The sequence below is a fragment of the Aspergillus eucalypticola genome (assembly GCF_003184535.1).
Source record: "Aspergillus eucalypticola CBS 122712 chromosome Unknown BO83scaffold_7, whole genome shotgun sequence".
NCBI lineage: Eukaryota > Fungi > Ascomycota > Eurotiomycetes > Eurotiales > Aspergillaceae > Aspergillus > Aspergillus eucalypticola.
The window spans coordinates 666,909-694,193 of NW_020290281.1; the positions used below are offsets into that span (position 1 = coordinate 666,909).

The 27,285-nt window shown below is 50.1% G+C and overlaps 12 protein-coding genes across 12 annotated transcripts; 6 read left to right on the forward strand and 6 right to left on the reverse strand.

Annotated features, from left to right (window-relative positions):
• The first annotated feature begins 466 nt into the window (after positions 1-466).
• BO83DRAFT_226430 (serine/threonine-protein kinase) lies at positions 467-3,245 on the forward strand. The gene is made up of 5 exons (XM_025526857.1): positions 467-667; positions 740-1,167; positions 1,311-2,237; positions 2,284-2,515; positions 2,568-3,245. The coding sequence occupies exons 2-5, from the start codon at positions 959-961 to the stop codon at positions 3,003-3,005; spliced, it is 1,806 nt and encodes a 601-aa protein (XP_025390178.1). The 5' UTR covers positions 467-667; positions 740-958; the 3' UTR covers positions 3,006-3,245.
• Positions 3,246-3,419: 174 nt separating this feature from the next.
• BO83DRAFT_435871 (MGMT family protein) lies at positions 3,420-4,101 on the reverse strand (the record flags this gene model as incomplete). Its single annotated transcript, XM_025535916.1, has 2 exons — positions 3,420-3,639; positions 3,982-4,101. Coding segments are annotated over 2 exons (274 nt in total), but the record flags the coding sequence as incomplete, so codon positions are not given.
• Positions 4,102-4,334: 233 nt separating this feature from the next.
• Positions 4,335-5,684, forward strand: cwc26 (putative cell cycle control protein (Cwf26)). Its single transcript, XM_025530820.1, has one exon. The coding sequence runs from the start codon at positions 4,414-4,416 to the stop codon at positions 5,443-5,445; it is 1,032 nt and encodes a 343-aa protein (XP_025390180.1). The 5' UTR covers positions 4,335-4,413; the 3' UTR covers positions 5,446-5,684.
• A 1,829-nt stretch (positions 5,685-7,513) lies between these two features.
• On the forward strand, positions 7,514-8,372 carry BO83DRAFT_226479 (uncharacterized protein). Its single transcript, XM_025526858.1, has 2 exons — positions 7,514-7,807; positions 7,855-8,372. The coding sequence occupies exons 1-2, from the start codon at positions 7,632-7,634 to the stop codon at positions 8,231-8,233; spliced, it is 555 nt and encodes a 184-aa protein (XP_025390181.1). The 5' UTR covers positions 7,514-7,631; the 3' UTR covers positions 8,234-8,372.
• A 442-nt stretch (positions 8,373-8,814) lies between these two features.
• On the forward strand, positions 8,815-10,594 carry BO83DRAFT_357182 (putative nuclear envelope protein Brr6; the record flags this gene model as incomplete). The annotated part of the gene is made up of 3 exons (XM_025529235.1): positions 8,815-9,240; positions 9,310-10,211; positions 10,256-10,594. Exons 1-3 carry the CDS (start codon positions 9,126-9,128, stop codon positions 10,592-10,594), a joined length of 1,356 nt encoding a protein of 451 aa, XP_025390182.1. The 5' UTR covers positions 8,815-9,125.
• A 558-nt stretch (positions 10,595-11,152) lies between these two features.
• On the forward strand, positions 11,153-12,921 carry BO83DRAFT_435875 (trehalose-6-phosphate synthase; the record flags this gene model as incomplete). The annotated part of the gene is made up of 4 exons (XM_025535917.1): positions 11,153-11,429; positions 11,513-11,873; positions 11,926-12,302; positions 12,351-12,921. The coding sequence occupies 4 exons, from the start codon at positions 11,153-11,155 to the stop codon at positions 12,752-12,754; spliced, it is 1,419 nt and encodes a 472-aa protein (XP_025390183.1). The 3' UTR covers positions 12,755-12,921.
• A 958-nt stretch (positions 12,922-13,879) lies between these two features.
• Positions 13,880-15,039, forward strand: BO83DRAFT_406862 (cutinase family protein). The gene is made up of 3 exons (XM_025533907.1): positions 13,880-14,259; positions 14,357-14,574; positions 14,669-15,039. Exons 1-3 carry the CDS (start codon positions 14,071-14,073, stop codon positions 15,030-15,032), a joined length of 771 nt encoding a protein of 256 aa, XP_025390184.1. The 5' UTR covers positions 13,880-14,070; the 3' UTR covers positions 15,033-15,039.
• Positions 15,040-15,308: 269 nt separating this feature from the next.
• Positions 15,309-16,974, reverse strand: BO83DRAFT_435877 (zinc-dependent alcohol dehydrogenase). Its single transcript, XM_025535918.1, has 10 exons — positions 16,778-16,974; positions 16,624-16,709; positions 16,525-16,573; positions 16,377-16,458; positions 16,296-16,317; positions 16,160-16,240; positions 16,007-16,106; positions 15,907-15,957; positions 15,795-15,861; positions 15,309-15,741 (listed from the first exon to the last, which is right to left on the reverse strand). Exons 1-10 carry the CDS (start codon positions 16,924-16,926, stop codon positions 15,352-15,354), a joined length of 1,077 nt encoding a protein of 358 aa, XP_025390185.1. The 5' UTR covers positions 16,927-16,974; the 3' UTR covers positions 15,309-15,351.
• Positions 16,975-17,420: 446 nt separating this feature from the next.
• Positions 17,421-19,022, reverse strand: BO83DRAFT_308359 (serine-type carboxypeptidase F; the record flags this gene model as incomplete). Its single annotated transcript, XM_025527365.1, has 5 exons — positions 17,421-17,503; positions 17,554-18,231; positions 18,285-18,705; positions 18,749-18,894; positions 18,938-19,022. The coding sequence occupies 5 exons, from the start codon at positions 19,020-19,022 to the stop codon at positions 17,421-17,423; spliced, it is 1,413 nt and encodes a 470-aa protein (XP_025390186.1).
• Positions 19,023-19,443: 421 nt separating this feature from the next.
• BO83DRAFT_226568 (uncharacterized protein) lies at positions 19,444-20,124 on the reverse strand. The gene is made up of 5 exons (XM_025526859.1): positions 19,952-20,124; positions 19,849-19,905; positions 19,784-19,799; positions 19,620-19,736; positions 19,444-19,573 (listed from the first exon to the last, which is right to left on the reverse strand). Exons 1-5 carry the CDS (start codon positions 19,967-19,969, stop codon positions 19,506-19,508), a joined length of 276 nt encoding a protein of 91 aa, XP_025390187.1. The 5' UTR covers positions 19,970-20,124; the 3' UTR covers positions 19,444-19,505.
• On the reverse strand, positions 20,009-21,062 carry BO83DRAFT_226572 (uncharacterized protein). Its single transcript, XM_025526860.1, has one exon. It carries the CDS (start codon positions 20,829-20,831, stop codon positions 20,268-20,270), a length of 564 nt encoding a protein of 187 aa, XP_025390188.1. The 5' UTR covers positions 20,832-21,062; the 3' UTR covers positions 20,009-20,267.
• Positions 21,063-21,208: 146 nt separating this feature from the next.
• Positions 21,209-27,166, reverse strand: BO83DRAFT_461789 (uncharacterized protein; the record flags this gene model as incomplete). Its single annotated transcript, XM_025537273.1, has 5 exons — positions 21,209-21,376; positions 21,426-23,589; positions 23,644-23,744; positions 23,797-25,234; positions 25,296-27,166. The coding sequence occupies 5 exons, from the start codon at positions 27,164-27,166 to the stop codon at positions 21,209-21,211; spliced, it is 5,742 nt and encodes a 1,913-aa protein (XP_025390189.1).
• Positions 27,167-27,285: the final 119 nt, after the last annotated feature.

Here is a 27,285-nt window from a genome sequence, read left to right on the forward strand (position 1 = left end):
TAGACAAACAATGAAACCTCTCTCCTCCTTGCCCTCCATCTCCATCTAACCCTCAGATAACACTGGTTTGTCCCTTTCAACGGTTCAAGTCCATTGTCCAGCCCAAAGAGCATCTCTTCCAAAAGCATGAGGTCCCCCAACGTTGACCGATGTATATGCTTGAGCCTGAAGACTTTACTCAGGCCCAACCGGGTGAATCGATCCATAGCCCATTCATGATTTGCCACATGCGTGGGTGGTCAACAACTAACTCTTCTTCTTCGTCTTCTTCTCTTCATCTACGCTTGCGGACATTCCTTGTCGATCTCCATCATCAATCTTTCACGTCCTTTCTATCCATTCCTGTGGTCCTTTCCTCTTCCCCCCTTTGGACTCCTACTGGGTGAAATCCAAGGGTTGTGAGATTTACCGGATCTACGAGTAGTGATCAGCCCCTCGTTGCATTGCTCTCCTGCTCCATCCATCGAGTTCAATCGCCCCGTCTATATCGTTTGCGTCATCCGCCCAGCCCCAGTCATCTGCACTGGTTTCATAGTAGTATTAGGCTTTCACTTCCATGTTCTGGAGTCCATGTTGGCCATTCTTTGAAATTACTCGATTGTGAACACCACCACCATCCTCCCGGTGCACAATCTCCTATACTCTTATCCCCGATTCCCCTCCTCAGGTGAGTTGAGTGTCTGCTGCTTCTGGCATTGGCGTTTTTGTGGGCGCTGCTGAACCCAAACCAACCCCTCAGATTCGCACAACCAAAAGCCGGCCAAACCAAACCAGTCCAGCGCCAACCCGCCTTCTCCTCCGCTGTCGCCGCCGCCGGCCACCACCAACTGCATTTACTTACTCCAGCTGAATCCTGTCGCTACGAGACGCCCGCCATCCACTCCTTCTGCTCTACATCATCCTTTTTTGACCCCCCCAACTTACTTTCCGATCCGATCGGTCGCAATTCTTTGGCATCATGGATGGGGTTGATATCACCAAGGCCGTTCTTAATAAAGGGAAGCAAATGGCGAGTAGTGTCGCTGCCTCCGCTACCAATGGCAATGGCGGTAAGAAGAGAAGAAAAGGGACCGACTTAAAGCCGATCGTCACCAACGAAGCCGCCACGCTTGGAGTCGACCCAGCGACCACCACCACCACTACCACCACATCCACTACCACTGAGGGGTATGGCTTTTACCCTTTCTTTCTTTTTCTAGATTCCTTTTCCCTGCTTGCCCGTGTTGTCTTTGCTCCCTTCCTCCCGCCTTTCTCTTTCTTTTGGTTTTCCCCGCCACATCCTGATTCTTTCTAACCGCCATGAGTGGCAGGGTTCCCGCATACGGCGTCCCACCATCGCGCTCGTCCTCTTCATCCTCTGGCGAAGAACTCGAGACCACCGCAGAGGAAGAGGACTCGGAAGACTACTGCAAGGGTGGTTACCACCCGGTCTCCGTCGGCGAAACCTACAACAATGGTCGATATGTGGTCGTGCGCAAGCTAGGGTGGGGTCACTTTTCGACTGTCTGGTTGTCCCGCGATACCACAACTGGGAAGCATGTCGCCCTCAAGGTCGTCCGTTCCGCTGCCCACTACACCGAAACCGCCATCGATGAAATTAAGCTGTTGAACCGCATCGTCCAAGCTAAACCCTCCCACCCCGGTCGCAAACATGTCGTCAGTCTGCTGGACTCGTTTGAGCACAAGGGCCCCAACGGGGTCCATGTGTGTATGGTGTTTGAAGTGCTGGGAGAAAATTTGCTCGGGTTGATCAAGCGATGGAACCACCGCGGTATCCCCATGGCTTTGGTGAAACAGATCACAAAACAAGTGCTGCTTGGATTGGACTACCTTCATCGGGAGTGTGGTATCATCCACACGGATCTGAAGCCAGAGAACGTGCTGATCGAGATCGGCGACGTGGAGCAGATCGTGAAGACATACGTCAAAGAAGAGGCGAAGAAGGAGCAGAAAGAAGACAATCGCAATGGTCGGCGACGGCGCCGGACCCTGATCACTGGGAGTCAACCGCTGCCGAGTCCGCTCAATACCAGCTTCGACTTTAAGCACAGTTCGCAAAATTCCCACAGCAGTCTTAGTCAGATGGTCAGCGAGTCGTCTGGTATGTACCGTCGCCTCATCATTGCTACGAAATTGCTGACTGGTCTAGTGACTCCCAATGCAGAAAGTACATCGATGAAGGAGATGCTCGGAATCAAGGACGATGATGAGAAACAGAAGCAAAGGGAAAAGACTGCGTATGTTATCTTCTGCTTGCCTGAAGGATATGGCTAATGTTTACAGTGATCTGCTGGAACGGGAGGTATCGGGCATTTCGCTCGACAAGTCTCAGTCGAGCGAAGAGCAAGAGCCGGAATGTGATATAATCTCCGTGAAAATTGCCGATTTGGGCAATGCCTGCTGGGTCGGCCATCATTTCACCAACGACATCCAAACGCGACAGTACCGTTCGCCTGAAGTTATCCTGGGGTCGAAATGGGGCGCGAGCACAGATATCTGGAGTATGGCTTGCATGGTATGTCCGATAGACCCGGTCATTTCGAGTAGAATCTAATCAATTGCTGCAGGTATTCGAACTCATCACTGGCGACTATCTTTTCGATCCGCAATCAGGTACCAAGTATGGTAAAGACGACGATCACATCGCGCAGATCATTGAGCTTCTGGGACCGTTCCCGAAGTCTCTCTGTCTCTCGGGCAAGTGGTCGCAGGAGATTTTCAACCGCAAAGGCGAACTGCGCAACATCCACCGGTTACGCCACTGGGCCCTGCCGGATGTGCTGCGGGAGAAGTATCATTTCTCGGTCGAGGAAAGCATGCGCATCAGCGAGTTCCTGCTGCCAATGCTCGAAGTGTCCCCGGAGCGGCGCGCCAATGCCGGCGGCATGGCATCCCATGAATGGATGCGGGATACACCCGGTATGGACGGGATTGATCTGGGCATAACGCCCGGCAGCCGCGGCGAGGGCATTGACGGATGGGCGATGGAAGTGAAACGGAGATAAACAAAAGTACATTTAGGCATGAGGACTCCTGACCACAAGCGTCAGCCGAGTCGGGTGACGAGTTTCCTTGTTTCTGTTACCGTGCGGCGGACCTCTTTATACTCTACTACCATTTCTTTTTGGCTGCGTTGGCCCGTTCACTGGATGTTTATGATTGCCTTGAACATGATGCTTGCATGCGCACTGCCCTCCCCGACCTCCTTTTTTTTTCTCTTTCTCTGTCCGATTTCTCTCTCAACTTTCCCACTTATAGAGTCGCGAGCTTACCATCCTATCCTACTACTTATTTCCTTGTCCGTGTCTTGGTGCCATGTTTGATACATGCTCCCACTGCTGATGGGGGGGAAGCATGGGCCGAAAATGGGATCTATCCGAGGGGAACTGTAGATACTGTGTGCATGAATGGAAGTCACTGTTCTTCACTAAGAAAAATCCATCTGCGTAGCCTAACTACCACCCTCCTCCCCATCATCAATATGATCATAAATCATATTCACTATCCTCACTCGGCAAAACATCCGGAAACCACCCGTACCGTCCAAAATCCACATACCACTCCCCCATACTATCCTCCTCCACCTCCACCCCTTCACCTCGTAACGCTTCCGCCTGTCGCTCCGCACTTCCTGGTTCCCTGCAGTACAACACATTATCAGCATCGCCAATGCACCACCACTTTACTTCACCCTCAACCCCCACAACAAAAATAATAATAAGAAGAAGAATAAGAATAAGGGTTACGACAAACCGATGCGAAATCATCCCCTTGGAATTAATAACCCTCTGCCACGGCACATTCCCCGAATGGAAATAGTTGTCTGTTTCTGCGGCGGGGAGATGTTTCAGGCTGATTCCTACTTGGCGGGGGCGTTTTGCTGCTCCAGTCATCATCATCATCATCATATCATTAATATGTAGGGTTACTAGAATGGGATGGTCTGGGATACATGAAAGGAATGGGTGGGTGTAGGCATACATACGATATCCTAATAACGTCGCGATATGGCCGTAGGTCGTTACTCTTCCGCGAGGGATCTCTTGCACGGCGGAGTAGACGGCGTTGATGAAGTGGTCGGCTTCGTCGGTGCGGGGCATTGTTTTTTTTTTTATTTCATTTATTTGATTTATATTGATATTATATATGAAATGTGGGTGTGTATGTATGTATATAGGTATGAAGTGAGAGTGATATGTAAACGGTATATATTACATTCCTTCCTGCCTAAGGCATAAACTACATCACTGGGGTGCTAGGGTAGGTAAAGTTGTTAGTTAGCTAGCTAGCTTACCCGGAAAATCCCTCGTCCGATTATCAGATACCGACCTTTCAACTTACTACTACTACTACTACTACTTCCGTCACTTACCTACCTACCACCCACCCAAATTTATATACACACACTACAAAATGTCCTCCCTAGCAGATTACCTCGCGAAAAACTACCTAAACGCGGACCCCGCGCCCGACCGTCCTAAAAAGAAACGCAAGAAGAACAGCTCCAAAACCACCGACTCCACTCCCACCGGTCTGATCATCGCCGACGACGACCCGCCTGATCTCCGCTCCGCGGGCAACAATTTCCTTAATGATGACGAGGACGCGCCGTCAATAGTCAGTGGTGCTCGGACGGGCGAGTTCCGACGGAAGAAGACCTCCGGGTGGAAGACTCTTACACCGGGTGGTACTGAGCAAGACGCGGCGGATAAGATATTGGCGGATGCGATAGCGGAGAGGGAGGAACGGCGGCGTGAACAAGGGGGTGGTGATGAGGGGGATGATGATGCGCCGGTTGTGGAGGGAATGGAGGAAGAGGATGAGGAAGATGGAGGGGTGAAGATGGAGTCCGGCGCGCGCGCGGGATTACAGACTGCGGCGCAGACGGCAGCGATGGTTGCTGCGCAGGAAAGGAAGAAGAAGGCGGATGCGGCAAAGTATAAAGAGTCAGCGTTGGGGGAGAAAGCGCAGGAGACGATTTATCGTGATGCGAGTGGACGGATTATTAATGTGGCGTTGAAGAGGGCGGAGGCGAGACGGGCGGAGGAGGAGAAGAAGGCTAAGGAAGAGGAGGCCAAGGAGGCGCTGATGGGTGATGTGCAGAGGAGGGAGAGGGAGGAGAGGAAGCAGCAGTTGAGGGATGTGAGGGCTATGCCGTTGGCGAGGACGGCGGAGGATGAGGAGCTGAATGATGAGTTGAAGGGGAAATTACGGTGGAATGATCCGGCGGCGCAGTTCTTGACGAGTGTTAAGGAGGGAGGGACGAGTCGGACGGGCAAGCCGTTGTATAAGGGAGGGTTTGCGCCGAATCGGTATGGTATTCGTCCGGGTCATCGGTGGGATGGGGTGGATCGCGGGAATGGATTTGAGAAAGAGTGGTTTTTGGCCAGGAATCGGAAGGGGAGGTTGGAGGCGCTGGATTATCAGTGGCAGATGGATGAGTAGTGTATTTGTATTATGGTATGGTGTTACTTTGTACTTTGGGATTGGCATCTGGTGCTGGACGCTGGATGGATAGTAATATGGATTGCATGCATGGTGTTTGCCGGGATATTTACATTGTTCTGTTTAGTATAATTGATATCTACAGTTTCTGCTGTAGAGGCTCGTTTGGGACGTTCTATCTTTGACACCCCACGAAAGAGAAAAGTTTGAAAAGACGTGATTTGGACAATATACCTCGGCTATATTATGGCTTTACTCCGTAAACCTAGCCGCCCCCAATGCATGTTGAGATTATCAGGAAGATAGCCCAGCCAATAACTGCGAGAGTATGAATCATAATGATATTGCCTCAACTTGCAGTTTGTCCAACATAGCTCTGGATTATGACACATGCCAAGTGACTTTTACAAGACCATCAATTCACAAGGCTGTGGACTACTTAGGAAGGCATAGTATTCCTTGGTAGATTCCTATGATGTATAATAAGAAGTCGGGGAACGTTTTGGGATCTGCTCTAAACGCCAGGTTATGACTCAATTTGTTACTACCAGGCTGAGAGTGGGGGGTACTGGCAGTCTAGATCTCGAGGCTGTGTCTCATATTAGTATGTCCTAGCAGGGATGGTATTGTGACATCTACTAAGTACTCTGTAGAGGGACATAGCCTTGTATGTGCATTATTACCAGTAGACGGTTGCCAGTATTATACATGGTATAAATGGAAGTTGAATACTGACACAAGGGAGATAAATACCTAACACAAATGCACAATAATCATTAGATGTTCAGCAATACGAGCCAAGCCAACTACCAGACAGGAGTATTTCATTTGTACATCCGTCTAATCAGTCCATCAGCAGCAAACAACATTCCAGCTGATGTCACAATCTTATTAACTAAGTTGCATACATCACATTACATCCATCGCAAGTGACTGGCGCAGCCATCAAGTCAGCTGCCCGCCCTAATTACGGTCAGATCGCAGATGGCTTCGGAGCATGGGATCACCCGCTCAGCAGGACAAGCCCCCCGATAACAGGAAATGTCACGGGTAACCACGCGCAGAGGCGATTGGCAGATGCAGGGTTTGATTTACGGCGGCATTTTCCTTGTCCCAGACAGAGACTCCGATCCAGAGGAACCGATCCATTCAGCATGCTACTAATAACCGTGCCATCCTTGACAAGTGACGTTCCAGATCGACCACAACGTGCCTGAGGCAGTGGATCACATCTCATGCAGTTGGCCCTATTGTTGGAGGGATCCTCCTTTCCCATTCACCCTTGGAAAAAAGAACCCACCGGCAAGTTCCAACTTTCCCAGAGGCTGGGATTCTGGTATCTTGCGCGTTTAACCTCGGGACTCGATTGAACTACTTAGTGAGAAGCAGAGTGAGGGGGCGCTAAACCGTGGGTCGAGAAGTGGCGCTCGGGGGATCGGCAGCAGCAGGAGCAAGCAACGATAACAATCCAGGGGGGGATAGTCTAGTAACTGCCGCGCCGGATTGATAGCTGATTTCCCACCCCCTCCGATAGTAGAGATAGTCTTATTTCCTTGGTTTAGTTAATAGCTAGTAGTAGGCTACAGGTTACAGGCTACGATGACGATAGATGATTTCCAACAGATGACCTGCCATAATCAGCATCGCCTCGCGCGGACCCCGTGCTGCCTATTTAGTCTTCCCCCCTCGGAGCGCGTGCAGTTGGAGATAGTAGTTATATCTTCCCCTGGATGACGAGCTCACCCCCAAGGTGTCACTTTGTTGTCTCTTTTCTGTCCTCTTCTCGACTTGCTCAGAGAAGGGTCTCCTTGTCGGATCTCTTTATTACTCATTTCCCCATCATTGTGAAGAGTCTACCGTGTGCATTTGCCGCTCGACATCCTCGGGTCGTCGATGACTGGAAGCCCAGCCGGGGCCTCTTTATGACTCAGACCAAAGACGCCCTGTAACCTCTCTTGTTTATTGTTTATCGGAGATTTTTGGTTCGCGGGCCTGCCTTAGTATTCAGTCTTTTGTCCACCGCTCTCGCCTCAATTTCCTGGCTTTATATCCCCCTGTTCCAGACATCCCTCAATAACAGAGGCAAGCGCCACCTATCACCCCGAGTGTGGTTTTACCCTATTCCTTGTATATATCTGAGACTATCATCTCCCGCATCCGTCGACTCCAAACCGTCCTCTCCAGTCATGTCTGACTCCTTGCTTGATATCCGTCGTGCTGGCGTTGAGGCCAAAAGGGCTCACGACCACAAGGCCAAGTGGGCGTACGGCAGCCGTTCTACCCTGCCTCGTTATAGCCAAACTGTCCACTCTCATGTCTTGCACAAGGCTAGGCCGAGGTTGCCAGCTACTCATTACACAACGTATGTTTCCGTGCCTGACAACTAGAAATGTCGCTGACAGCCGCTAGCTTGACACGCCAGATGCGGTTCCAGCGAAAGGCTGAAACCAACCATCATCTCAGCGACGCCAAGATCGCCCTGCGCGCTGACGTCCGTGAGGCTCTCGACAGTGGAACGTCGGATTCTTCCAGCGATGACATTGATGACCCTGCCGCGGCGGAGAAGATTATCGATGATGCTGAGGGGAAGGATACGCTGCGTGACTATGATGTGGCGGGCCAGACTATACTCTCTGATGCTGTGAGCAAGGCTGTCGAGAAGTTCGAGACGAAGGAGACAGAGCGGATTGTCAAGGAGTACGAGATGATCTCTTATGAGGGTGAGACAGCCCTGGGCTACATGGCTGACGACGATGACTTTGAGCTGGTCGATCGGATCAAGCTATGACACGTCTGTTGCTTCCTCTTCTCATTTTGTGCTTTCGGCGTCGATATCCCTAACCACGGTCCTTGATTCTGGCGTTGGACACAGACTGATCACTGATTCATTTTGACATTTCTGCATGTTGTACATCACTTCGCGCCTGCTTCCAGTCACTCGTTCTGTTGTGATCGACACGCGGAGGAAGTCCGGGGTTGTTTGTCCTCTTTCTATTTCTCAGCGTTCATTAATGATCCCCACTGTAGTATTGCTTAGACCGAATATACTATCCCAGCAATGGTATCATGTTTATCATGATAGAAAAACATTTCCAGAACACTTTTCAAAGAAAGGATGAGGGTAGTCTGGTGGGGAATAAAAGGTTAAGCGGGCGCGACCGACGAGTCGCAACGGGAGTCCGGGGTGATGGCCCCCCGCAAATGCCATGCCATTGTGCTAATTGGATTAGTCCCTTAATTGTGCTGTTCGAATGGAAGTAGCCAGCCATTCACTCGAGTGGCGATCATAATTACTGACTGTCAGGCTATTAATAGGACAACTGCGACCGTGAGGTGCATCCAGGCGATTGCTGCACGTCACAGTCCAGTACTGTCTGCAGCCGCATGCAATTTAATAACACCTGGATATCAACTTCATTACATCTAGCTCACTCTAAATAAACTACTATAAAACAAAAGGAAGATCGTGTATATCACTGCGACTGCCACGGGTGGCATATGGGACTCTCAGTCGTTGCTCGGCGGCGAGTCTGGATTGTTTACCAAAACAAAAAAAGACAGGAATCGGAAAAGTCCGCATCTCCGATCTTCCTCCTCATCACCCTTCATTGTCGTCACAACCACTTCATCTCCACCAACCATCTTCATTCTTCATTCACTTCGTCGTCCCCATCCTCAAGATGGATAAACGAACGGCGGAGAGTCCGATGGACTTTGAATGGCAGACAAGGGCCCCCGGCGATGTGACCTCGCCCTTTTACCAGCTCAGCATGCAGCATGACAATCAGAAGAAACGTGGGTCTTGGATGCAGCTCTCTTGGAGACAAACATTGGTTTTTTGGCGCCTAACAAGCTCCTCCACAGGCCCTCATAGCATTTTCGATTCTCCAGAGAAGAAAACGATGCCCGCTCTGCGAGAGCCCAACTCCCAGCCCTTCCTCTTCTCCCAGACCAAGACGCAGCAACCCCCCGCGACTCCGAAGCCGTTCTTCAATCAGTCGGCATTTATGACGCCTCGCAAATTCGATGTCGACTTCTCATCCGGTGCTGAGAACATGTCTTCCCCCGAACACGCGGACAATGAAGATACCCCCGAGCAACCAAAAGCCCATCGGAACTCGCTGTTCAGCATGTACGGACGGTTTGCGCCGAGCCCTGGTCGCGGCGAAATACCCCGCGTGAGCCACTACTCCAACGCGTTGGCACGACGGGTGCAGAAGAGACGGCGGAGGGACAAGGCGCTGGATCTACAACTACGAAGGGACAGTGACGATGAGAGTGACCGACCAAGCAGCAGTGAGCTCAAGCCAACCAAGCAAAGACAGAAGCCGGGACCAGGCCAGCCGGAGACGACTCAAACGGGATCACGTCTGACTTCATTCTCAGATTTCTTTGCTCTGCTGGAAGCACATCCGAATGTTCCTAGCATCCTGTCTTGGTGGGCGCAGTTGGTGGTGAACCTGTCGTTGTTCTCGCTTGCGGTATATGTGGTCTTTGGGTTTGTGTCAGCGATCCGGGCAGAATTTGAGCAGGCAGCCGAGGAGGTGTCGGATACGATCCTGGCTGAAATGGCGGCATGCGCGAAGAGTTACGTCGACAATCGTTGCGCGGGAGGGGATAGACTGCCGGCCTTGGAAAGCGTGTGTGAAAACTGGGAGCGATGCATGAACCGGGATCCGGCCAAGGTCGGGCGGGCTAAGGTATCGGCGCATACGATGGCAGTAATCATCAACAGCTTCATTGACCCTATCAGCTGGAAGGCGATTGTAGGTCTACCCTCCCCAAAGCAAGTTATCGGCTAATATTGTAGATGTTTTTCCTTGCTACGATTTCGACCGTCACCGTTGTCAGCAACTGGTCCTTCCGTTCTTTCAGAAACCGTCTCAACCAACACGATTACTCTGCGCCCCCTAGTTATTCTCGACAGTCGTCCGCACAGCATCACCCGTCGCTTGCGCCGCCTCAATACCCCTACCAACATAACTCCATTGGATACATGGGAGCGCCGAATCAGGGGGCTACTGGGTTCGAGAAGCCGGACGCGCCGCTCATGCTGGAGCAGGCCACAACCAAAGACTTTGTGTCTGAGCGGACCCGCGATCGGGAATCTCGTATGCGTACGCCGAGTCCATCCAAGCGGATGAGGTAGGCATCTTCTACACTTTGTGGCATCAGCGGGAGACGGAGTTGCACAGGCACTGCATTGGGCGAAACGAAAAGACTGGACTGGAGTTGATTGGATTTTTACTGTTCGTGTATATACGTAATTACAGATTGACCATGCTGTCACCTACTGGCCATAATCCGCAATTTATTATTATACTATGTTGTATAGGGTCAGATGACCAACAATGACGTCGGCCACGGCTGGATGATCACCAGCCACCGCGTCGGCCCAGCTTGACACATCCAACATAACCAGGCAAGATCGCAACACCGTTGCATTAGCAGCGGAGATCAGTCCACGGTCCAGACATGAAATACAGGGTGCCCCTCCAGGGGGTGAAATAAGGCATTCATTTGACTCTTTGGGTGCCCATCTGCCACCCGTGCGGGCCTGGGTCGTGCCCTCATGCTGACGTATTGCTATTCCGTCGGAGAGATATTATACAAACCCATCGCGCCTCGCTCAGCCCAACATGCAGCTCGAAACATTGCAATTGATTTTCCGCATTGATCGCGTTGATTCACCATCAATCAGCCCAGTATGACGAAGCGCAACCTCATCGTTGTTTCGAACCGTCTCCCTCTGTCACTGAAAAAGGTCGACGGGGGATACGAATCCTCCCTTTCCAGTGGAGGTCTAGTCACATCCCTATCAGGATTGACTAAAACGACTACCTTCAGTTGGTTCGGATGGCCAGGTATCGACGTGGCCGATGAAAAGGAACAGGGACAAATTCGCCAGAGCTTGGATGAGCATAACGCTGTGCCGATTTTCTTGGATAATGAGTTGGCGAATAAGCACTATAATAACTTTTCTAGTGCGATGATACCCAGCTTTTTATATATCGCCTAAGATTAGTGAGTAAGAAGGGTATGCTAATATTTCTTTCTCTGGTATTAGATGCCATCCTCTGGCCTATCCTGCATTACCAATCCGGCATCAATTTTGAAGACGGTCCTTGGGAAGCATACCAACGCGTGAACGAGATCTTTGCCGATACGATCGCCGAGGCAGCCAAGCCGGGGTCGTTGATCTGGGTGCACGATTATCATCTTATGCTGCTGCCGCGGCTGTTGAGGGATCGTCTGGCGGGGAAGAATTGCGCGATTGGGTTCTCGCTGCATACGCCGTTCCCGGCGGGAGACTTTTGGCGCGGTCTGCCGGTGCAGAAGGAGTTGTTGAGGGGGTTGCTGGCGAGTGATGTAATTGGGTTTCATACGGATGAGTATAAGAGGAATTTTGTGCTTTGCGCGGAGACTCTGTAGGTTGTGTTCCTCTTATGGGTATGGGGATGTGCTGACAGGTTGTATTAGGGCCGATGCGAAGGTGAAAGAGTCAGGGACGTTGGAGTACGAAGGGCATGAGGTAGTTGCGGAAAAGTTCATTGTCGGCATCGATCCGCAGAAATTTACGGATGCGCTGCAGAATGAGGAAGTGCAGAATCGCATAAGGGAGTTGCAGCGCAGGTATATGGGGATGAAGGTTATTGTTGGGGTGGATCGACTGGATTATATCAAGGGGCTTGACCAGAAGTTGAAGGGCTATGATGCTTTCTTGGATCAGTATCCGGAGTTGAGCAATAAGGTGGTGCTTATCCAGGTGGCGGTGCCTAGTCGGGAGGATGTGAAGGAGTATCAGGATCTAGAGACGGAATTGAGTACGATGGCTGGGAGGATTAACGGCAAGCATTGTGAGTATTCTATGCTTTGGTGTTGGTCTATAGTACTGATGAGTCTAGCAACCGCCGATGGCTGTCCGCTGATCTACATGCACCGGTCTGTCAACTTCAGCGAATTGACGGCGCTGTACTCGGTTGCCGATGCCTGCTTACTGACCTCGACGCGGGATGGGATGAACCTTGTTTCGTTCGAGTACGTTGCGTGCCAGGCGCAGCGGCATGGAGTGCTCCTGCTGTCCGAGTTTGCCGGCGCGGCATCTTTCATGAAGGAGGGATGTCTTACTTTCCATCCGGCGAATATGTCAGAGATGGTTGATGCGATTCATCAAGCGGTCACGATGAATGACGAGGAACGCAAGAGTCGATATGAAACGTTGCGGCATTTTATCGAGACGAACACTAGTGCGAAATGGGGCGAGTCTTTCATCGAGACATTGACCAAGCATGTGGACGGCGGGAATTGAGCCTGACATGGATGGTGTCAGATACAAACCGTTGAAATTGCACACGGCACGTTGAGGACCTTCCCGTGTTATCCGGATAATGGCAGGGCTAGAAGATAATTAACATGTAGTGGATAGCACAAGATCACAAATTGAGAAGACCATAGACATGGCATGATTCCAACAGCCTAATTTCGTAGACATTCGACGTGATCACGATCATGATTCCAATTGATTGATGGACTGTTAATCCCGTGTGAAGACCCTCTCCACCCGGAACCAAATATTGATCCTTTCGGAAGAAAACGACGGCATTCCAGAAGAACCTTTTCTAGATAACAAACAGTATTGAGTTCAGTCAGTCACTTCCGTCCCTGACGATCTCCCCATCCACCATCCACCATCTAACCAACCTCGGCAAAACGCTTGACCCAAAAACCAGATCAAACCGACAAGCCTTTCCACCCAACTAAAAACGAAACAACGGTTGTGTTGATCCTGAACGTGGGTGCCTAGTCTATACCATCGACAAGAATACGAAGGTTAAGGATAGAAATTGAGTTTACAGTGGAAAAGCCACCCGCTACAGGTTAATTAATCACCCACATGCCCTATCCAAGGCAACCAATTAACCGACCTGTAAACAAGGCCCTAATCCCTGGATTGGATATATCTAGTGGATGGACGGGCGGACGTCGGATGAACTCCGGAAGAACCCTAACTGATAGGAATGTATGGATGGATGCCTGTGAACCCTGGTATTCCGGGGGACTATTCCCAGCGTAGAAAAGCGGCCGATCCCCTGAAACAATGTTCCCACTGCTGAGCCCGGGGTATACTTGCTAGTTAGTTAGGATAGTGGTCTGATTGTTGTAGAAAGGGTCTATCTACTAGTTCTAGTTAGGTAATTGGTTCTGTTTCATCTTCGACTCATTTTTGCGTCGGACCCTGTTTGCCCTGTCCTTGTCCTGTCTTGCCCAGCACGAGGTATACCGGATTAGTCTAACCTCGGAATCTTCTTGATTTCACTTAGTAGAACTTACTGGTAGTAAGTGTAGTATCAGTTGATACATAAAATGGATAGATGTGTATATAAGTATGCAGTAGACCCCCCCCAAAGACACACTCATCCAGACAGACTCAGACTCAGTCCAGTCCACTCTTTCGTTCTCACGCCTTCTTTACCACTTTACTTACTTACTACCTTCATTCTATTATTCATTCTTTTCAAAGCCTGCAGCGCAGCACACACAAATAACTTCTTCTTCTTCTTCTTCTTCTTCTTCTTCTCAAGACCCCAAACAACAACAAAAAAAAAAGGAATAAATAAAATAACAATGGCCCCCATCAAATCCCTCTTCCTAACCGCCTCCCTGGCCACCCTGGCCATCTCCACCCCATTAGCATCCGACCCTGGATCTCTCTACGCGCGCGGCACGGGCTCTACCGCCAACGAACTCGAGCAGGGAAGCTGCAAGGATGTGACTTTGATTTTTGCGAGAGGGTCGACTGAGATGGGCAATATGGTATGCCACCCACCTACATTCCTCTACCCCGGAACACGAAATGAGTAAACAAGACCGACATGACATGATGCTAATATAATAATGATTTGGGATATAGGGCTCCATAATCGGCCCTCCCCTCTGCGACAGCCTCAAATCCAAACTCGGATCCGACAAAGTCGCCTGCCAGGGTGTCGGCGGACAATACACCGCTGGACTCATACAGAATGACCTACCCCAGAACACTGATCCGGGAAGTATCTCTGCCGCGAAGCAGATGTTCGAGGAGGCGAATTCGAAGTGTCCCAATACGAAGGTTGTGGCCGGTGGTTATAGGTATATTCCCCCCTCTTTTCCTCTCATTGTATTATGAGATTGCCTGCGGCAGAAAGCTAACATAATCCCCCTTCGGGGATTGGATGTTGTACAGTCAAGGAAGCGCCGTAATCGACAACGCGATCCAAGAACTCAGCACGACAGTGAAAGACCAAGTGAAGGGTGTGGTGCTCTTCGGGTTCACGAGAAACGTGCAGGACAATGGACAGATCCCCAACTACCCCAAGGATGATGTCAAGGTTTATTGTGCCGTGGGTGATTTGGTCTGTGATGATACCTTGATTGTTACCGCTGCGCATTTGACCTATGGGATGGATGCGGGTGATGCGGCGAACTTTTTGGCGGAGAAAGTTCAGTCTTCGACGAGTACTAGTACTACTACTAGTTCTAGCTCGAGCTCGGCTGCGGCGAGTAGTTCGTCGGCGGCGAGTGGGTTTGCGTCCCTTTTTGGACTTTAAGTGGGTGATTTGATTTAGAGGGGGATGAGGGGGTTGGGTTGGGGGATGTCCTGGGTTAGTAAGTTGTTGTTTGGTTAGTTGTTGTTTGGTCAGTTGTTGTTTGGTTAGTTGTTGTTTCTTCAGTTGTTGTTTGGTTAGTTGATACTATTGGATAGTTGATACTATTGATTAGTTGATACTATTGATTAGTTGATACTATTGATTAGTTGATACTATTGGTTAGTTGATACTATTGATTAGTTATGTTGTACTTCGCTGGAATAAGATTTGGTATATGCTATACGTGCTATCGAGTACATTTAACATCTACTATATACAGTTATATTCTCGCAGCAGCTGCTCCCGGAATCCGCAACACTGCCCTCCCACTTACCGCATACCGTCTCATCTTCGCCACGACATCATTAATCTGCTCGAGATCAAACACCTCGTAATGCGTCGACACCTTCCCTGCTCTCGCCATCTCCAACAATGCCTGCATTTCCGTCTCCGTACCCACCACACTACCAAGTATCCGCAGTCCATAATCCACGCAGTACTGCGGTGCCACAGGAACATGGAAGTCCGGACGGGGAAAGCCCACGCATACGAGTGTGCCCAGCGGACGGAGAAGAGCAACGCCTTGCTCATAAGCTTTTTCGGATCCGACGACGATAAGGGCGGCGTGGGCGCCGACGCCGTCGGTTAGGGATTGAATGTTGTGGATTAACTGGTTAGGCATCAGTATATATGGAAACTAGACGAAAAAGGAAGGGGGTGTACGTTGTCATCTTTGAAGTCGAAAAAGGCGGATGCACCGGATGCAAGGCAGAGGTCTTTCTTGGATGGGCTGAGAGACGTTAGTGCTGGCTGATAGGATTAGGAAGTGGCATACCTGTCTACTGCAATCATCTCGTATCCCATTTCTTTGCCGATTTGAAGGCCCCTATACACCCCATCAGCTATTGTCCGTGATATCGGCACGGAAGACATACAAATGGCCTAGTCCACCACCTGCACCCATTATAACCACCCAATCTCCTTTTTCATATAGCTTCTCTATCTTGCTGAGTGCGCCGTACATGGTAAGGCCGGCTGCGTCCGTTAGTGGTATTCTTAATTAAGAAGAAGAAGAAGGATGAACGCACCACATAGCAACGGCGCGACAGCTTCGGGATTCAGATCCTCTGGAATCAGAGAGACGAAGTTCGCAGGAGAGACGACGTATTCTATACCAGTATAAGCTGATTATATCCTCTTCATATGGGATAACAGATATCTCACGTTGAAATGTCCCAGGAACGTTCTATCATCACTGCCGTTAGCTTCATCCCCATGAATAAAATCAGTTATAGGGAAGCTCACCCTCCCCGAATTATCCTGATTCCGACAATTCGTATACTGCACCTTGCAAGTCGGACACTTCATGCAGGTCTTATACAGCCATCTAGATAGACACCTTCATTAGTTCATCCCATCAAAGCACCGACTTATATAAACCGGGATGATATACTTAACACCAACTCTCCTCCCCATCATCTCAACCGGAGTATCAGGTCCAACTACACAACGTTAGTGTTCATTTCACTTCCACACAATGCATGAGTCTCACCTCTCACAACCCTCCCCACCCCCTCATGTCCCGGAACATTCGTCGTCATGACCAAGTCACCATTAATATTATGCAGATCGGAATGACTAATCCAGTTCAACACACTCCATCAGCGCAATTCTACCTTGGGGCATTTCTGTGGCTGGCTCCCTACCAAAACCCCGTATACTCCAACTTGACTAAAACCTCCCCCGCTCCCGGCACCGGAACGGGAATGTCATGGCGGATAGTGAGGGTCGCGCCCGGACTGGGATTGTCGACGCAGGCGGCGGTTTGGTGGGTTGGTATGGATGTTGGTGACATTGTATACAAAAAGCAAAAAATAGGGTGGGAGGGAACAAGTAAAGTGAGTGGAAGATGGAGAAGGGATTAATTAATTGAGGGGAAATCTTTAACTTTTTGAGTGTGAAGATGCGGGGTGGACCCAGCGAGCGCGGCTTCAGAGTTTGGGGGGAATTCCCGATCCGAGGTCGGATCGATGATGTCGATCATTTAGATACCATAATAGAATTGGGGGTCTTAATTGGCTTTGATTAAGAAGTTCATAGCTAGTATATTATTTGTCGGATTTACGGGTCTACGATGAGGGGATCAAGGTAGAATTGCAGTGATGATTGGATTATGATGGCGATAGCTATGGTGGAGAAGCAAAGTTCAGCAGAGCTAGTCTAGCTTCACTATTCTCATTGCCGAACAATCATTCGATCTGACAGCTCGACCATCCTGCTCCGTCACCTGCACCTGCTCAATTATTGCCTGCAATCATGCATTTTGCTCTTATTGTTGTTTGTCTTCGGTCATCCCACTGACAGATTCGCGACCCTCCCTAGCAAAAACTCTAGCTGGCGATATGCTGCTCCCGGTGCATATTCTGGGATTTCTGTTTCAGTTAGTAACCCGCTTCATCGCATACTGGGAAAGGGGGCATACCATGTCCTGAACTGAACACTGTCGAGAATGTCAATCCACGCTCTGTATGTGCTGTCCCCAATATACCTCCTCCCGATGGTCCACCATACGGCACGAACAACGGCTCCACTGGCTCCCGCTCGAACCCCTGCTTCCCGTTCCAGGTCATATTCTGGATACTGATCAGGGTTCCCTGCGCCAGAAGCTCAAAATCCATCAGACCGTGCGCGATGATGGTGTTGTTGGTTTGTTCGATGACGCGCGGCAGCGGTCCCAGGGAGCTTGGGGGAGACGTATCCAGTCCGTCGGCCGTCGGAAAGATTCCATCCTTGCAGACGAAATAGTCCGTTGGATACGCGTTGATGGCTTTCTGGACGTCGCTGCGGTTGAAGTAGTTGGTTGGACCGAGGCCAACATTGGGGCCCCCGACTGGGTTCCACGGTGTGGGACAGGTGTCGGGAATGTGGTAGCGGTTGAAGCATGGGTTGAGAGCTAGCGAGGCGTTGATTATGGTTTCCCAGGTGTTACAGCTGGCATTGTAGGGCACTGATGGCAATTTGGAAAGGGGTGGAAAGGTAAGGGCATCTTCTAGGAACGAAGTGTAGCCACAGTCGTCGGAAAGCTGGGTTATTTGGCTCATGAAAGTGTCATTGAAGGGGAAAAGAGAGCGGTGCTGGTTGACGGTCGCAAGAGCAGGCACTGCATTCAAAGTTAGTCGAGTAAGCAATAGCCTGTGGCAGTGGCTATCATACCATCCTGCATAACTGGCACCTCATTGATATAGGGATCATTGATCTGGATGCCGACAACCCGGAAATACTTATCGTCATCCTGGTCCAGCATCTGCGACGCGATATATGGGATATACTGCCCCGCATAACTCTCGCCGGTGAGATAGATCTTTCGATTCTGCAGATCAAAAATTTTCATGAACCGCCTCCAGAAGTCCATAAACTGTCTCGCTACATCGAATTCCGAGACCACTGTAGACGGACCAAGCGAGAATCCCGTTCCAGCAGGCTGATCAATGTACACCATGTTGGTGAGGTTGTTCCAGGAATAAGGGTTGCGCACGGGTCGGTAGGTGCCAGGTTGCCATAGGAAGGGACCATTTTCGAGCATGATGCCCGCCAGCGAACTGCATCCTGGGCCGCCATTCAGCCAGACGGTGATCTGTTCATTAGCCATGGAAGAGAATGAAATGGGGTCAACATACCTCATCGGACGCATTCGGATCGGAAGAAGGAAAGAACCAGAAGTATAGGCTCGAGATGCCAGAAGGCGTGTTGGGGAGGTAGCCCGCGTAGGACTCGCCAATATCGAAATCGACGAAAGGAAGGGCAGACCCAATGACGACGAATTCTGGTGCTGTTAGTGGAATTCGAACTGACGCGATATGGTATACCTTTGGTTTTGTCATTGAGGTACTGAGACTGTGCGTTGACTACCCCAAGTGGCAGCAGAATACTGCACACAAGAGAGAGCCACATGATGTCTGTAACTTTGTGAGATTGAAGATGTAGTGAGAGATGGACGACTGAAGTGAGATGAAGAGGTGTAGATGCTCTGCAGGACTACTGCCGATATCTTGGCTATCACAAACCCACTGCTGAAGTGGAGACTACTGGTCATATTGAATACGATCAACACTGGATGCCACCAATAGTATCATACTACATGCAAGGGCGACCTTCCTACTATATTGCTTGCTCGATAAAATAACAGAACGGTACCTGTTTCAGCAAGATGTTAGGGATTGAGACATGACATCATATGAAGATTGTGGAATGCTGGGCTTTGAATGTTGACATCAGGAAGAATTATTACTAATATCGGAGAGGGACAAGGGAAATGCGATTACACAGTACACATGCCGTAGCGGACTCAAAGGATGAAGACATAATCATAGTTGTCATAATCATTTATTCATGCTATATGGCGACCTATATACAGAGCCGGCCGATCCTCCCAATCTAAGCGATGAACTTGGCATTACGGAACGCGAGCTCCTTGTCGTTGTTGAGCATCAATTCCATGTATTCTATTCCAGTTAGCAGCACTTCTCGAGACATGCATGGGACACTCACCAGCAAAGTTGATGCTGCCGTCATGGTTGGTGTCAAAGGCCTCCAGCTGTTCCCGGGTGAAGTTTGTGCGGCCGGTGGAGTTGACATGGGCAAGGGCGTCCTCAAAGGTCATACCGCCTGCTGCTGTTAATATCCAATCGATTCATATCTCTGTAGATACTCACGGCAGATGTCCTGAGCCTAGGTGATAGTTAGAAATGAGCAGACCTAGGTGTCGAGGAACACATACCGACTTCTCGTACTTCTCCCTCAACCCATGGAGGTAGTTATAGGAGTAGTGGGCGTTCTATGAGCATCAGTAACTGAAGCAAGGTTAATGTGTGTTTTCGTACCTTGAGGTCCTGAGGCATGGTGGCGGGTAATCGGAGGCTTGAGGCTTGTAGATTAGGATGAGGGATGGAGTTGTAGATGCTAAGAGAGCAGCTGGCTCTTGACGCCTTTTATGTTCTTCAACCTGCCCATTCCATAATGTTCTTCCAGTCCGATTTTGCACGATATGCGCGATAGCCATAGCCTGGCTATCACAGACGCGTCTGTTGGGTGACTTCATTTGGGCATTGCAACGTACAGCATGCATCCGACGCCATCCATCACTATTCGACCAAAGCTGGATAATGCACGTTTCTCTTGATTGACACGATGTATGGCCTAGGAGATTGGTAGATGGTGACTGCGGGGTACTCCAAGATAGCTGCATGTAGCAATGCCTGAACCTATCGACCTGCAGCTGTTGACACCCCCATCTGCCGTGAAAGCGTAGTGAAAGCCCTTCTGTTCCGAAGGTACGACTATTTCATGCTGTATACTACACCCAGCTATGACGGTGACATCAGTCTCTGCACCGTGAACGCCATTGCTATCCCTGTCGATAGAATAAAGCAAGCAGGCAGCACCTTGATGGAAGCTGAGAGCATGAAAGGAAGCTGCAGCGTCGCATGAGACTTCAAAGCAACACATCTGGCGTATCAGTTTCATACCTGGGTTCCGAAAGCTTGCAGCTTGCTCCTGCCAGTCGACGTGGATGCCGATCGAGGGGTTGAGGATGGAGGGGCAGTGGGGAGGGGAAGTGGAAGAAGATGCCGCCGACGCGAGGCGAGACACGTTGCACGCCATCCCACTCACAATGGATGCCCGCCCGATAAGGCTGGCCAGCACATTGCAGCCACTCCTTGGTATAATCCCGGTTTTTGAGAGTCTAGATACACTGGCCATCGCAGTCTCTTCTACATGGGTAGATGATACTCACTGTGGTGGCAGTGCATGACGTGGATGCACTGTCAAAAATCCCGCATCGCATCGGGTTGCACTCGGACTTGTAAGATAGCTAGGAGAGTTTTGTGGTGCATGCTTCTTGAGAATCAATACTCCATCAATATCCAGTTACAGTTAGAGGTACTCAGAGCTATCGGATGTCATGTAATAGTTAGTGCTACCATAGTAGTTGGTTTCATGTCTTATTTTACCACCTTGCTATCGCGAAGCCGATGATCATTCTGGTAGCTATCTTCTGGCGCAATATACTACAGAAGCATCTCTCGCATGTGCATACATTTGAACGACCTCAATATCAATATCATATGATTGGCAGCTCACCAGTCTGCGTCCGCCTCGAGAGAAAGGGAACCGCCAAACTCCACATCCATGTCATCTGCTCTGCGGATCCCTTGAGCAAACTCATGATTGAGCCCGCCCACTGGCGCCTCACACTGCGGACAACGACTTTCTTCCATTGGCATCCCACATTCTCCCACCGCAAACTGGCAATCCAAGTTAGTACTCGACGAGATTGATGGTGAGATCACATACCGGATGCCCGTTCTCACAATAGTACCAGTGGCCTGTGCCGTTGAACTGTGCCGCCATGGCCTGATACACCTGCCGTCTTTCTTCGCTGGTAACGCAGCTGTAGAATGTTCCGCCCTTGACTAGTCTTCTTGCTTTCTCGATATCCTCGCGGAGAGACCATAGAATTTGAGAATGGCGCAAACAAATCACATCACAGTCTTTCAGCTCTTTCAGTGCCTTTTCCCGTATCTCTTTCTCAGTGGATCCCTCGACAGGGCTACCGCGTGCTTCCTGATTGCTAAGGAACAGCACTGAGAACAGAGCATAATACGTTCGGGACTCTACCTCCTGCTGCAGAAACTTAGCCTTCTGGCAATCCCTCGCCAGAGCTTCACATCGGCTCAGTAGACCACTAATCTGATTCGTTACCCCTTGGGCCAGAATCATCCTTATGCGTGGGTCAATTCGCTTGTTGCTGTAGATGGTGTCAAAGTTCCAGAATAGAACCCAGGTGAGTCGAAGTGCGAGAACGTGGCCGCGCGATTGAAACCCGGTTTGGATATACGATTCACTGTATTGGAACGGTGTTGCAGGAATGCTAGCCTTCCTCGCTGTTGCTGACGCGAGTATCTCACTGACCCTCCCAAATGGCTGCTCAGATTTTGCCACAGATTTGGTAAACTCCTTGATTCTGCCCAACAGTCTGTTCCCCCTTCCACGATAAGCCTCAACCGAGCGCTTGACCTCGTCAGCACTTCTTGTCCCGACTGACTCCTGCAACCATTCAGATACAAAACCTGATTTTTCGCGCTCGATATCTCTCTCACAGATCTCAACTTCTTCCAGCAGGTGAGTAAACTTCAAGCTTGCATGAGTGGCGAACTTCTTTGTTGCTTCATCGAGGAATGCTTGTTTGATGATTCTGTTATAGCGATCGATATCACGAAGTGGTGCACGGCATTGAGGACACCCTTTTGGACGCCCCGACTCCAATAATCGGTGTATAAGTTTCGGACTAAGTATCCTGCCTGTAGATGATTCCACTTCATAATGTTCAGACATCCCCATTATGCCGTCCAGTGAGGATGCTGTGTAGAAGTGACCACAGGAGAGGAATACCAATGGATCTTGGTCGATATCGACGTCTTTGTACGCCTTGAGCTCGATGAGATCAACATTCTGCTCCAGAATTTCTGGTCCACAGCATAGCCGGCAGAACCGAGGATCTGGACAACGTTCCCCACAGATACCAGGGCATTGATGTCCACAAGTTGTGATTATCTTCTTGCATCGCAAATCACAAGGAATGTTGTTACATGGGACAGCACATGGCATGCTGCACTGTTCGCGATGCTCACAGCCCCACCCACATGTCTCTGCGCATGGGGAACATGGCTCGTTGCATGTCTTTGCACAACGGCTGTGCCGACAGCGCACTTCGCATGTTAAATTACAAGGCGGGCAGGGTTCACCCTGATGGCATGGTTGGCCACAGCTGTGCGAGCAAGCCGAGAATCCCCGGCCGCACGGGTTTCGGCAACGGCCATGATCAATGTGGTAGGACTCGCCCTCTGTGTATCTACACTGCCAGCATAGACGTCGACAGGTATGCCCGCAAGCCAGGGGGCTGTCACACAGATGAAAGCAATTAACTGCACCATCATTTTCAAAGCAGCATATCTCGACAATGTGGCCGCAGCGATCCATAGTGCGGGAAACGCGTTTAGTGCACCGCACCTTTGCGAGATTGCCCATTTGCCTGCACTCCACGGCCTCCGCTAAATGCCCACAGGGGAGGAGGACATTATGGACCACCTGCAGACATTCCCCACATTGTTCATGACAGTTCTTTGAACATGCATGGCCGCATTCTTTCATCCGAGTGCACAGCTCCATACATTTCACTGCTCGGTGTTGTCTTTCTGAGTGACACTTCACAGCACAGGTATGCCCGCAGTCTAGCCTTAGTCGGCATTTTTCCGCACATCCACCTTCAGGGGCATGTATGGTGAAGTCGTTCGGGCAAGAAACATAAAACCCCTTGGACGGGTGACGATCGCAACGCAACTCAAGTCTCCGGCCAATATTAGCGCCTTTTTCCAGTAGCTGAATAACGGATGACCACATGGGCGCGGTTGATGCCGTACTTGCATCGCCAATAATATACATGCCATGTTTGGCACGGCTGGAGACCAAGTCAGCTTATATACAATGTGTACCATCCCTGTGTAATACTTGCCTGAGCAGTACGTTGATCCTGTTTGGCATCTTCAGAAACCCACAATTTCGGTATTTGTTGCTGCGAACAAGGGAGACAATAACGACACTGGCTTCTTCACCCTGGTAGAAATTGTGTTAGACCTATTATTTTCAGATTTTGGTTATCTTCTACCTGGAAATTGTCAACCGTAGCCAATCGAATGACATCTAGGAGGCTCCCCTTCTGAGGGGCCCTCTGCTTTGCGCACCATTTCCCATGCGTAGTAGAGGTTCCACTGACTTCTAACCCCTCGGATTCATCGAGTACATCTGAGTCCGTTTCACTGATTATTAGGGTCATTTCCTTTTCCAGGACATTTCTGAGCATTCTCAACTGTCCAACATATGGCGTCAATACGGCAATCTCGCCGGGCCCATACTTGCCTTGTTGACAGAGATGTCGCACCAATGCAGTTACCATTCCAATCTCCCACGTATTTGTCTTGCTTTGCATTGGCTCTGTAGGATCAGTCGGATCTTCCAAGTGACGGTGATCGAGCCAGTACAATCTGTGAGCAATGCCAGGTACAAGGGGATATGAGGCCATTGCAGGATGATCTTGGAGCTTCGGATATATTGTCTCGCGGACCAATTCAGAAATGGATGGATGCATCCGCCGTTGATGGCTCAACTGCATCACCGGGAAGCTATATTTCTGCTGGTTCTGTCCACCTCCGCTAGATGTTGATTCTCCGAACCGGAAGTTCGCTAGTCGCTCAAACAATGACTCATCGAGGTTGTACTTTGGGTTCTCCCGTTCATAGTCCATTGATAACCTAAGGTTAGAGATGCGTGGGCGTAGCTGCAAGTGATCTCCTATCAGAATAGCGTGCTGGATTGAAGGTATTAGCGCAGTGAGGACATGCGATTCAAGAACTTCTGCTGCCTCTTCACATATGAGCACCTTTGCATCAAGGTTTCGGAGTAAATCAGCATTGTTTGCTAGTTGGGTAGTAGTTACGCCTACGACCTGACAGTCGTTCAGGCGTTGCACATCCGACATGTTGAACGCTGAGGTATATCGCTCTTTTTCTGCTGAATGAGCTTCTAGAAGTGTCAATACTTGTTGACTAATCTCTGTGAGAGCCGCCTCCTGCCAGTAACCAAGGAGACGGGTTCGCTCAGAAGCCTTGAGCGTCCAGACGTCCTCCTGCAGGAGTCGGTCAATAGAGCGCACAATATCAGCATCGCTCCAGTCTCCGGGAGCATCGCCAGAAACCCACTCTTGTAATGCATTCGTGTCCGTTTGGCCAGGAGACTCCGAAATTATGCGGTTGGAGTGGGAGGGGAATCTTTTCTTCAGAACCCCAAGAACGAGACTGTGACAGCCGCTCTGGGCTTGCTTCAGGAGTTCGTCAATTCTTGAGCTTATGCTGAGTAATTTCACTCGCGATTCATCCTTTATCCTAGGAAGACCCTTAATTCGGGGTCCAGGCTCCTGCTTTTTTATTTCCAGTGAGAGACTCTCGATGTGTGGAGAGGCACTGCGAGGGCCAATCCTGATGATATTGGTAACACCCGATCTAAGAAGCCCATCGAGAAATTGATCAAGTGCGTGAGCGGTGTAGCATCTGCGACTTACAAGTTAGTATAAAGTACTGTCTGGACTAGAAAGTGGGAGTTTTCACGTACACACATAGTATCGGCCCCAGGTTCAGCATATCCTTGTTGTACAGCAGACATCGAGCTAGCTGTAGCCCTACGTATGATTTTCCAGTCCCCGGGGGCCCTTGGATCAAAGCTATCTTCCGCCGTAGTGCCCAAATGAGCGCGTCTGCCTGGCCTTCGTCCAAATCAGTTACCCTGGAGAGGTCTGCGGAAAGTATCTTAGGATCGTGGGAAAGAGACATAGACAGTATCTGACTTGCGTCCTCAACATCGCCTTGGCCTCGGAGGCAAGAAAGGTCGAGTAATAGGTTGTTTCGGAAGTATGCAGGGGGTTGTACACTGATATTGCCAGCGTCGGTGCTACCTTCCGTCAGAGCTTCACATATTTCATGGTTGTCGGTACTCGGGGCTAGCCATGCCGTAAATGGCATACGTGCTGGGTTCTGATGTAGCACCTGAAGACATCTCAGAATACCCTCAAACGAATTGTACGGAATGGCTGGAAATTCCACGAGTATGAGTGGTCGGGGAAAGGGATTGCTCCTCGAGAACAAAACAAGCTTCTCCAAGTCTTGCGGATTGGGTGGTCCCACTAGCCCCAGGGTAACCATGGCTCTGTTGCCATCGCTAACTACATCGTTGACACGGTCGGCCGGCACAGAGCCCTGCTTGCTTCTTTCGATATAACTGGTCTCCCTTTTCGAGACAAGGAAGTAGATCGCGGATGTGTCATCCACATCCTCTGCGTCTAACAAGGCCAGCAGGGTTGACCCTTTTTTTAACGCCTTTGAGTCCATCCACCACTGTTTTCGCTTTGCTGCACTTACATTTTTCAGTCTAGGAAGCTGATCAAATTCCAAGTCCACTTCGATCCCTCTGAACTGCCCTGACTTTATTTGTCGAATTTCGACTCCTGAATAAACCCGGACCGGAGTTGGCATATTGTCACGAAGAAATTTGCGCTTCAGACGCCAGTCTGTTCCGTGGACGATCAGTTGCCATGTGTGTATGATTAATCTTATACCTTCGCGAAGTACACCAGATGTGTCTTCCCGTAGAAGGCGGAATTGACTATCGAGAAGTCGACGGATGCCCCGCTCGTGATGCATCATGGAGGAATCGGTAGCGCACCGTGCGGGGAGAAACTCAGGTCGGTCAGCATTCAGTATCTCTGATTTAGTAGGCAGGATCTGAATATCTGAGATGGCCGATTTGTCATTGTCATGACGAGGGCCAAGCTCAGACAGTTCGCCGGGGAGGTCAACAATATGCCTCGTGCTGCCCTTTGGATTGGTTCTGATGGTTTGCAAATTTTCGGGCTTTTGTGATATAGAAATAGAGTCCCCCATAGCAAGGACGTCTTGAATCTTGAGTATGTTCTCGTATGCCCACTGCAAGCTGTCGTCGCCGGCCCCGGCGTCAGTGTTATCGGCATGACAGCAGTCGTAAATCCTGCCAGCAATGCTCCTGAAATCTACCTGTATTGCAGCCTCGTGGTTCAAGGTCAAAGTACTGAGAAGTACCCTCGAAACTAGAGACAACACTTCGCTTCGCGCAGCACCAAACTGGACAGAATTCTGATGTCTGCCATCGGTTTTGATCTGGGTGAGAAAGTCTGTCATTCTTGTGAAGAAACCAACTGCCCTTCGACCACCGGGACCGTATATGACATTGTAGATTGTCCCCACGGCCTTCTCAAGTATAAGTGACGATAGTAGCTCATTGTGAGAGACCAGTCGAAGGAACAATATACAATGTGGATCAAACATAGGCTTCAGAACGCTGTAAGTCATTGCGAATGGAGTCTCAACTATCTGTCGAACTTTGCGAAGACCAGACTCGGTGGCCAGACTTTCAACAAATGTCCTACGTGTGTCCGGTGACTCGTCGATCATGGCTAGGCCAGCTTCAAGGAAACTTTGCATTTGGGTGGCTGACAGCTCATTAGGAGAGCCAGCTAGCGATGACCCCACCCTTAAAGTGGCAGATAAAGGCCTATATCGAAAGCATCAGT

Coding starts and splice junctions, on each gene's coding strand:
- BO83DRAFT_226430 (XM_025526857.1), top strand. CDS start 959: ATGGATGGGGTTGATATCACCAAGGCCGTTCTTAATAAAGGGAAGCAA. Junction 2,238..2,283: donor AAGCAAAGGGAAAAGACTGC/GTATGTTATCTT, acceptor TAATGTTTACAG/TGATCTGCTGGAACGGGAGG. Junction 2,516..2,567: donor TCTGGAGTATGGCTTGCATG/GTATGTCCGATA, acceptor CAATTGCTGCAG/GTATTCGAACTCATCACTGG.
- cwc26 (XM_025530820.1), top strand. CDS start 4,414: ATGTCCTCCCTAGCAGATTACCTCGCGAAAAACTACCTAAACGCGGAC.
- BO83DRAFT_226479 (XM_025526858.1), top strand. CDS start 7,632: ATGTCTGACTCCTTGCTTGATATCCGTCGTGCTGGCGTTGAGGCCAAA. Junction 7,808..7,854: donor CCAGCTACTCATTACACAAC/GTATGTTTCCGT, acceptor GACAGCCGCTAG/CTTGACACGCCAGATGCGGT.
- BO83DRAFT_406862 (XM_025533907.1), top strand. CDS start 14,071: ATGGCCCCCATCAAATCCCTCTTCCTAACCGCCTCCCTGGCCACCCTG. Junction 14,260..14,356: donor CGACTGAGATGGGCAATATG/GTATGCCACCCA, acceptor TTTGGGATATAG/GGCTCCATAATCGGCCCTCC. Junction 14,575..14,668: donor GTTGTGGCCGGTGGTTATAG/GTATATTCCCCC, acceptor GATGTTGTACAG/TCAAGGAAGCGCCGTAATCG.
- BO83DRAFT_435877 (XM_025535918.1), bottom strand. CDS start 16,926: ATGTCACCAACATCCATACCAACCCACCAAACCGCCGCCTGCGTCGAC. Junction 16,574..16,623: donor GGTGGGGAGGGTTGTGAGAG/GTGAGACTCATG, acceptor AACGTTGTGTAG/TTGGACCTGATACTCCGGTT. Junction 15,742..15,794: donor TCGACTTCAAAGATGACAAC/GTACACCCCCTT, acceptor ATGCCTAACCAG/TTAATCCACAACATTCAATC.
- BO83DRAFT_226568 (XM_025526859.1), bottom strand. Junction 19,574..19,619: donor CGGCAGCATCAACTTTGCTG/GTGAGTGTCCCA, acceptor TAACTGGAATAG/AATACATGGAATTGATGCTC.
- BO83DRAFT_226572 (XM_025526860.1), bottom strand. CDS start 20,831: ATGGCCAGTGTATCTAGACTCTCAAAAACCGGGATTATACCAAGGAGT.